Source organism: Triticum dicoccoides, chromosome 3B, assembly GCF_002162155.2.
Source record: "Triticum dicoccoides isolate Atlit2015 ecotype Zavitan chromosome 3B, WEW_v2.0, whole genome shotgun sequence".
Lineage (NCBI taxonomy): Eukaryota > Viridiplantae > Streptophyta > Magnoliopsida > Poales > Poaceae > Triticum > Triticum dicoccoides.
In genome coordinates, this window is record NC_041385.1 from 663,521,078 (window position 1) to 663,530,726 (window position 9,649).

The 9,649-nt window shown below is 49.5% G+C and overlaps 2 protein-coding genes across 2 annotated transcripts; one reads left to right on the plus strand and one right to left on the minus strand.

The window, feature by feature from the left end:
* Positions 1-4,051: 4,051 nt before the first annotated feature.
* On the plus strand, positions 4,052-5,450 carry LOC119277692 (transcription factor DIVARICATA-like). The gene is made up of 2 exons (XM_037558998.1): positions 4,052-4,627; positions 4,859-5,450. Exons 1-2 carry the CDS (start codon positions 4,281-4,283, stop codon positions 5,040-5,042), a joined length of 531 nt encoding a protein of 176 aa, XP_037414895.1. The 5' UTR covers positions 4,052-4,280; the 3' UTR covers positions 5,043-5,450.
* Positions 5,451-6,492: 1,042 nt separating this feature from the next.
* LOC119277693 lies at positions 6,493-8,545 on the minus strand. Its single transcript, XM_037558999.1, has 2 exons — positions 8,356-8,545; positions 6,493-7,431 (listed from the first exon to the last, which is right to left on the minus strand). Exons 1-2 carry the CDS (start codon positions 8,474-8,476, stop codon positions 6,734-6,736), a joined length of 819 nt encoding a protein of 272 aa, XP_037414896.1. The 5' UTR covers positions 8,477-8,545; the 3' UTR covers positions 6,493-6,733.
* Between the last annotated feature and the right edge of the window lie 1,104 nt (positions 8,546-9,649).

Below are 9,649 nucleotides of genomic sequence, written 5' to 3' on the forward strand. Positions count from 1 at the left end.
CTAAATTGTTTTCGTTGGTGGGAAAAGTATGCCTCTCAAAAATATTTTTATCTCTCAATTTAAGCTTTGAGCTCTGACACCTCTACAAATCCCTAATTCCCTCCGCGAAGGGCCTTTCTTTTACTTATGAAATTTTTATTTTGAATTTGAATCTCCATCTTCTCTTATAAAGCACCAACTAAGGGGCACTATGATTGTATTTGAGCATTGGGTGTAGCTAATATTCGAGTGTGTTTCATGAATGGATCAATGATTGAGCATAATGGGCTAGGGATAACTTGCTTTAGTGTTGATATTTTGAAAGACATGGTTGCTTGTTGGTATGCTTGAGTATTAAAGTCTTCATGCCAAAACTAGAATATTGCTTGGAATCATATAAAAGTCCAAATGTACATGCTATAAATAAAAGAAATGTGATGAACATGTTAGGCAGCATTCCACATCAAAAATTATGTTTTTATCATTTACCTACTCGAGGAAGAGCAGGAATTAAGCTTGGGGATGCTGATATGTCTCCAACGTATCTGTAATTTTTCATTGTTCCATGCTGTTATATTATCATTCTTGGATGTTTTTACAATCATTTTATAGTCATTTTATATCATTTTTTGGTACTAACCTATTGACATAATGCCCAGTGAAAGTTGTTGTTTTCTGCATGTTTTTTACATCGCAGGAAATCAATATCAAACAGAGTCCAAACGCAGTGAAACTTCTTGAGGATTTTTTTTGGGCCAGAAGACATCCAGTGGGCCAGGAAGCACCTGGGGGCTGCTCGAGGGGAGCAGCACCCACCAGGGCGCGCCAGGAGGCCCAGGCGCGCCCTGGTGGGTGCTGCCCACCTCGGGTGCCCCCTGAACCGCCTCTTTACTCTATAAATAGCACAATATTCCAGAAACCCTAGAGGAGTCGATGAAAATAAATTCCAGCTGCCGCAGAGTCCAGAACCACCATATCCAATCTATACACCGTCATGGAGGGGTTCACCACTTCCATTGGTGCCTCTCCTATGATGCGTGAGTAGTTCTTTGTGGACCTACGGGTCTGTAGTTAGTAGCTAGATGGCTTCCTCTCTCTCTCTCTCTCTCTCTCTTGATTATCAATACAATGGTCTCTTGGAGATCCATATGATGTAAGCCTTTTTGCAATGTGTTTGTTGGGATCTGATGAACTTTGAGTTTATGATCAGATCTATGTTTTTATCCATGAAAGTTAATTGAGTCTTCTTCGATCTCTTATATGCATGATTTCTTGTAGCCTCGTATTTCTTCTCCGATATTTGGGTTTTGTTTGGCCAACTTGATCTATTTATCTTGCAATTGGAAAAAGTGCTTTGTGATGGGTTCGATCTTACGGTGCTTGATCCCAGTGACAGAAGGGGAAACGACACGTATGTATCGTTGCTATTAAGGATAACAAGATGGCGTCTATGTCTACATAAATAGATCTTGTCTATATCACGTCATCGTTCTTATTGCATTACTCTGTTTCTTCATGAACTTAATACACTAGATGCATGTTGGATAGCGGTCGATGTGCGGAGTAATAGTAGTAGATGCAGGCATGAGTCGTTCTACTAATCTTGGAAGTGATGCCTATATGATGATCATTGCCTGGATATCGTCATGATTATTTGAAGTTCTATCAATTGCCCAACTGTAATTGTTTTCCCAAGGTTTGCTATTTTTCTCGAGAGAAGCCACTGGTGAAACCTACGGCCCCCGGGTCTCTTTTCATCATATTTATCTTTGCGATCTCTTTTTCTTTGCATTTATTTTCAGATCTATTAAACCAAAAATACAAAAATACATGCTGCAATTTATTTGTTCCGCGATCTATTTATCCTATCTACCACTTTTTACTCACGTTATTTGCCTATCTTGAGGCATCGTACCCCAAAGGGATTGACAACCCCTTTAACACGTCGGATTGTGAGTATTTGTTATTTGTGTGTAGGTGTTGTTTACGTGGTGTGAGGAGGTTCTCCTACTGCTTCGATAACCTTGGTCTCATCACTGAGGGAAATACCTACCGTCGCTATACTGCATCATCCCTTCCTCTTTGGGGAAATACCGACGTAGTTCTAGCAGACATCAAGGGTCACCAAGGATGTAAGGAGGCAAAGCAGCAGCAAGTCCCGTCGTCTTGGAGTGTTGAGGCTGAAACGCGTGGTTGTAGCGTTGGCCACACTCCTAAGCATAGTGCCCAGGGCCACGTCAGAGTTGGCATTGGACACGGGTGTCACCGCGGTCACCACCACCATAGTTGCCACCGTAGTCACCCTGCTGGCGATTGTCGCCGCGATCACCGCGGTTGCCACCGCAGTTGTTGTTGTAGTCACCGCGATCGCCTTGATTACCGCAGCCCTTGCCACGATAGTTACCTTTGCCATCGTGAGGGTTGTTGTTGTTGTTGCCGGACTTGTCACGGGCAACGTAGTTGACGGAAGATCCGCCTGCTTGGAGATGAAGAGCGCAACATGATACTCGCCATGACGCTCAAAGGAGGGAGCGTGAGAGTAGAGCTCCCCAAGGGTCATCTCATCAATCCGAGTCGTAACCGCGGTGATGAGGGGCTCATAGTCGCTCTCGAGCCCAGTGATGACGGCGGTGATGATGTCGTCGTCCCGCATGGGGCGACCGGCAGCAGCTAGCTGATCAGCGTAGGAGCGAATTTTGGCAAAGTAGTCCACCATGGAGAGATTGCCCTTGCGGAAACTGGTCATGTCAAGCTTGATCTGGACGACACTAGCGCGGCAATGGGCAGAATACTTCTCCTCAAGATGTGCCCAGATTGCGCGAGAGGTATCAAAACGAATGACTTGCTGGAGCACGTCATTGGTGACAGAGGCAAGCGGGTAGTTAAGAACGATCTGGTCCTGCCGGTACCAGACCGCATATTCGGGGTTGGCCGCTCGCTCCCCCTTGCCATCGGGTGGAAGCAGCCGACAAGGGGTGGGAGTGGTGCCATCGACATAGCCTGTAACATTGGCGATGCAAAGAGGAGGAAGAATTTGAGCCTTCCAGAGGAGGTAGTTGGAGGTGGTGAGTTTGGCCGTGATAAGGCTAGCGGAAGGAGGAGACACAGAGAAGGTGGATGGCGCCGAGAAGAACGCCGGCAGGGAAAGCATGGTCATGGCAGAGGAGGCCATGGCGCCGGCGGAAGGAGAACCCATCGAGCAATTACGCAAGATGGCCTGATGCCATGTAAAACTTGAGAAAAGAAAGATTGGATCTGTACAACCCAAAAGGTGGCCTCCGGTCGTTTATATACTTGCGCTCTAGGGCACAACTGGCAAGCCGGATATACAAGATAGATACAAGATTGTTGCAGGAGATAAGGATTACAGGAGATAAGAGATACTAACAAACTCTTGTACAACATCTACATGTTTAACACCTTTGTGAAGCGTGACAAACTCTTGCAAAAAAAACTGAACTAGACAAATTTGTTATGCTTGCTAAAAAAAGTTGCCATCCACGATTTTTTTGTCATCCACGACTACACAAATTACCATCAAAATCATTCGACTTGAAATGCCCTCCCAGCAAACGTTCGCTGGTTATGAAAATCCGAAAAATGAAAAATCTTGATGCAGACGAGAATCTTCAATTCTAGAATAAACCCATACCAGCAATCTCTATCGATTCGCGCTACAGGTACAACCCCCTAACAGCGAACTTATTCCTGCTGCCAATCATCCATTGCACCCTAGCACATCTTACATCTTTCTGTCTGTTCAGATAATCCCGGAAACGAACTGAAACGTCAACCCCGACGAGGGAGCCGAGGAAAATCCATCGGAAGCAGCAAACCAATAACCGCCTTCCCATATTCTATTCCCCGCACCCGGCCGGCCGACCTCCGTTTCACCTTTACCGCCGCGGCCGCGCTGTCCAGCGGCCCACACGCGTCACCCGTCGAACGCCACGCCACCCCATCCCACCCGCACCCGAGCGCCCGCCTGCACGCCCAAAACGTGTGCGCCCGCGCGCGCGCAGCTGAAATAAACCCCAGCCCACCACCGGATCCCCCGTTCCGGTCCCGGCAGAGCCGAGCCCGGGTGCGCCCGTCGCCGATCTTTATAAAGAAGAATTCCGTTCCCACGCGCAACGAACCAAACCAAACAGCCACACGGCGCCGCCCAGCCAGCCACCCCGTCCACGAGCACACGCAACGCCACCCCCGACCCGCGCTAGTTAATTGGCGCAGCGCCGCGCACTTGGCACCTGGGTGTCGTGTCGTCGCCGCAGGGAAGAGAGTCAGAGAGACCAGAGGCCATGGACTTCTACTACCAGCAGGCAGGGCCGCCGGCGAGGAGGCCGTGGGCCAAGGAGGAGGACAAGGCGTTCGAGGCCGCGCTGGTGATGCTCCCGGACCACGCGCCCGACCGGTGGGAGCGCGTCGCGGCGCGGCTCCCGGGGCGCACCCCACAGGAGGCCTGGGAGCACTACCAGGCGCTCGTCGCCGACGTCGACCTCATCGAGCGCGGCGCGGTGGACACGCCCGACTGCTGGGACGACGACGACGACGGCCGCGCTACCGTGGCCAGCCGCGGCCGCCCCGCCGGCAAGCCCCGCGGCGAGGAGCGCCGGCGCGGCATACCCTGGTCCGAGGAAGAGCACAAGTACGTGTACCCAAAAGCCCTTCTCTTTTGTTCAGTCATCAATCAACGTAGCCGTTCGTGGTGGTTCGAGATTCTTCCGGCCATCTTTTCCGCATTGCTTTGTTCATTCAAGCGGAGAAGCCAGCGAGCTCCTCCCAGGCCCCAGCTGGCGCGTGGGCCCGACCTGCCAGCGACCCAACAGCAGCCGGCTTGACTCTTCTTCCTTGTTGGATTGCGTGTGTGTGTGCGCAGGCTGTTCCTTGACGGGCTGGAGAAGTACGGGCGTGGGGACTGGAGGAACATCTCGCGGTTCGCGGTGCGGAGCCGGACGCCGACGCAGGTGGCCAGCCACGCGCAGAAGTACTTCATCCGCCAGGCCAACGCCGCCACGCGCGACTCCAAGCGCAAGAGCATCCACGACATCACCACCCCTTGACCGACGGCGACCCACTCCCTTGTTAAATCGCCGCTGCTACCACAATCTTATCCTAGTTACATGATGACGTGTACATTATATCCTACTACCACTAGTACTTAGACTTAGCCTTAAGAAGACTCTGACGAACAACTTGGCTCGGACGGTGGCTGTGGTTCCCGGCCAGCAAATGGTTTAGTGTCTACTAGCTAGATTTCACTATGAGGGTGGAACAACTAATGGAGTTTGACGTGGCAAAAGAAGTCCGTGTCGATGCAGATGCAGGCGTCGCTGTTTCTATGGATTATGATTCTGTGTCATGCTGTCAGGGCTGGGCTGGATAATCTTGTACAGTGATGTGTTCCGGTCCATGAGATGAATGACATGTGTTGCCGGTGATGGACGCGCGCGCATCTGCGGCATGTGTTTCGTCGTCGGCGAACTCCTCTGTGTCAAAAACGGCAGGTTTTATCGGGCACGTGTGTAACTGGTGCGCGACACTTGCCAGTGTCCAACCTTTCAGGGATTCTTCTTGTCTCCAACGCACCGCCGTACAGCGGTCACGCCTCAAAACAAAAGAAACCCCACCGCTTCCGCGGCTCCTCCGTCGTCGATTGTCTCCATGTCATTCAGATGATCTGTGGAGCGTGGACTGCATCACATGGACAATATTGTTTTTTTGCTCTTCCACAAGAAATGCTTACAATATTTTCTCGGTGATAACATCGATGATCCACAAATCAGACCACGGTGGAACTTCAGAGATCAATCGACCCCCCATACTGCAACGAATACTCCAACTACGGTAGTGATCCCATTATGTATTATTTTTGGACAAAAGAGTAGTAGACCTGCTTCAAAAATGAAAAGTAGTAGACCTGCTTCAAACTCAGCCCCAGTGAACTGTACAAGTGTATAAAGATATATACAGAAAAGACACGTAAATAAAAATTTCTTTTGGAACTCGGTCCCAGCAAACTGTATAAGCATATATACACACGAAACAGTAGTACAGAAGTAAATCAAAATTCAGAGGATGTTACAAGATCGAATAAATAGACATCAGAGTACCATAGCAAGAAAAGAAATTCTCAGAAGAAATGTTTAGAATGTTTTCTGGGCGATAAACTGATAATCCACACATTAGTGATGGATCCCCCATACAGCAACAAATACAATTGTATAATAAGCATATAAATACGCACAGAACAGTACTTCCTCCATTTTTATTCAGTTCGCGTATTAGCTTTCGTCAAAGTCAAGCTTTGTAAATTTTGACAAAGTTCATAAACAAAAATATTAACATATACAATTAAAAAATCAATACAATTAAATGCATTATTGAATGTATTTTCACAACATATAGATTTGTTATGGTAAATGTTTCTTTATATAAACTTAGTCAGACTTTACAAAGTTTGATTTCAATATGCAAGTAAATAAAAACGGTGGGAGTATTACGCAAGTAAAATATCTCTGGAAGATAGTAGGCCTGGATGAACTTGGTCCCAGTGAACTGTATAAGCGTATATACAAACGAAAAAGTGGTACAGAAGTAAATCAAAATCGAGCCAGAGACGATGTTACAAGATCGGATAAATAGACATAAGAGTACGATATAGCAACAAAAGAAAAAGAAATTCTACATGCGCTTCCGCGAACTATCTAAATTCTCTTCAGAATCCAAGAAAACATGACCAGGGTGTTCAGAATCAAAGAAAACAGATCATGATGACAGCGCAAATGCTGAAGTCCATCAGCATAGCTTCAGACGCCTTCTGTAGCAGCATCCCGAGCTCCAGCATCAGCCCTAAGCCATCAGAACCAAGGCTGATGCCGGCCTGTCTGCCCCTCGCATTGGGGTCCCTGTTCTCCATCAGCAATGACATGACGATGGTTACGTTCGTTATGATGAGGAACAGGAGCGGCCTCGTGCAAACCAATACTCTGGTGATGGTGCCACCGACGTCCAGCCCCCAGTTAGAAACAACCACAATGAAGGCGATGAGAATGGATGCTAAGCAGCGGTTGAGCTCTGTGGCTGAGATGGCTTGGGTGATCTCCTGCGGCGTGAAATCCACGAGTTGCTTCAGAGTTTCCAGAGACCAAGATGAGTAGTCTGCTTGGTTAGGCTGGCTTGGGGGCGCGGATCTGGGTCTCGTGTCCATGTCCCTCGGAGGCACGGATTTGGGTCTCATTTCCATGTCCCTCTTAGGCTGCACACTTGCTGCTCCATAATCATAAGTCCTCTTGTTGAGGGTTTCATCATCACGGCTCCGCAGCAATGGTGGCTCATATACTGGCTGGATCTCAGAAGCTGCACTGCTTGCGTTGAATTTGTGGAGTAGGTCACCTTCGCTACTGTGGCTTTTATGCTTGGGTTGTAGACGGGACTCAGCAACCGGTGAATCTGCAAGATGGCAACTACTTTGATCACATAGTGTTTAAGAAGCCATAGGGTATGCTTTAACATTTACGCAGATTTGTATGCAACAAGGCAAAGAGCATTCAAATGGTTCAACTGGCATCAACTAATAAGGTATGAAACGCAAGGAGTCCGTAAGCAATTAATCCTGTGCTCATTGCGAGGCTACAAGGGACAGACAGGGAGAATTATGGACCAGAAAGCAATCTAGTGGGTCGAAGACGACATTGTGATAGATGTAAGACAGGAAGACCCAAAGAGTTGCTCATAAAACAAGCAAAACATAGGAAAGGGCAGTTTGATAACTGATTAATGATTATTTGATTACGCTGCAACATAGAGGAATCTCTTAATCGCAACTCTTCTAAGAAGAGTCATAGAGACGTGCTCAATGAGCTGATGCAACGATGCACAATACTTCCTGGTCTGGGGAGAAGGTTCTCATGAGATGGCTTAAGGTGAATTTTGCAAGTCTATTCCCTGAAAGACCCATCAGTACTTCAGGTAGAAGCCCCTGACGAATGGTTTGGCCATGTACCAACACAAATTAGCGTCCTATCAGGCAGGGAAAAAATCTGAAGAAGAACAAGGCTATGCATCCAACATAATCTCCGCTTCCAACACTCTCCAAATTAAGAAATTCTCATGACGCGTGATCTAGAAACCTAAGATTCCGCGGTAGGAAACCTGCAATCCATGACTTGTACCTGGCACCAGAGATTCTAAATCCAACAACTAATCGAATAGCCCTACAACGCATAAACCGGGAAAAATCCACCGAAACTGAATTCCGTGGTCAATTCCTAAACACAGTTACAATCTAGCCCAATCAATCTGGCGTCAAGGCAACAGGTAGGCGATCTGGATATACCCCAAAGCTAGAAATCGGACCCCTGCGGCGGTGGTTACCTGGGTAGGGGTCGGGGTCGGGGGGGAGGTCGCGCGTCTGGCCGGTGATGAAGGCCAGGCGATCTGATCCCCTCTCGACCAGCCGCCGGCGCCGCGTGTTTGCCCTCGGGGCGCCCTCCATCGCCTCCCTCCCTCGTCGCGCGTGCGTGCACGCGCAGGCCACTACTTTCTCTCCCAGACTGCTCCACCCCCTCGCCTCTCCTTTCTTTTCCGAATTCCAAATTCTTCGATATACTCTTCTCCTGGCTGGAAAAAAAACTGAAACCGGCCCACTTTAGCCCATAGCCATCCGGCCCCAGTACAGGCCTAGCCCAGACTGTTCGTTGCGCGAATCGTAAAGCACAGAGCACGTGATCGTCCACACGTCCAAACCACCGAATGTCTCTTCTCGTAGACTGTAGCCAATTTACTTGTCTGGACGCTTCCGCAGACAGCGACCAATCACGTTTTAAAAAATGCATTTCACATCCGGATATCTTAAATTAAAAAACTTAAAAACATATTATTTGATGCAACACAACAATCTTCGAGCGGAGCTTCATCCAGTTTCGCTCCCCGCCGTCTGGCTCCGCCGTCGCCATGTCAGGCGGCCTGCTGCGCGTCCTCGGAGTTTTTGTCCGATCGTCGGCAAGGTAGAATAGGGCTGGACACGAGCCGGCTCACGAGACTCAAGGCGTCGCCATCTCTCATGCCCTACTCTTTCTCGTCGGAGCCCGAAATGCGAAAGGTGCCGGTGGACGTCAAATCGATGACGGATCCGTCCTAGGACAAGCCGTCGACGTCCACCACGATGCGGTTGCGGCGTTCGGACTGATACGCCATACTGGGAGCCGAAGAATGTGACTCGGTGCCTGCCCGACGTGCCATGTTCTTGTCGGACGAGGCCCATGGTGCGTCCCAATGCTCAACGCGCTAAAGGAGAGGGTTCTGTGTCCGCCACCGCGTTCGGACGCCAGACGGACCGCCCCGCCTTCGGCGAGGCAGCTACGGCTGGCCTAGCGTCGGATCCATGCGCCATTTGGGCGGACGTAATGGATTCCCGACGGAAGGAGCCCGAGCACTGTCGTGCACGGGCCTCCTTCCGAGCGCGATGGAGCACAAGTCGGACGACCATCTCCTCCTCGGGGGCCGCGAGGGATGAGCTCGGAGTCGATGGATCTGAAGGTGAAGGACTCGGATCCATTGCCCGCCATGTCGGAGACGAGTTTGGATGGTGGAAGGGAGTGCAGTGAAGTGGCTAGGGTTTGGTCCGGCGAGCGAATGGAGAGGAATATGTGTGGGGTCTGGTGGGCCA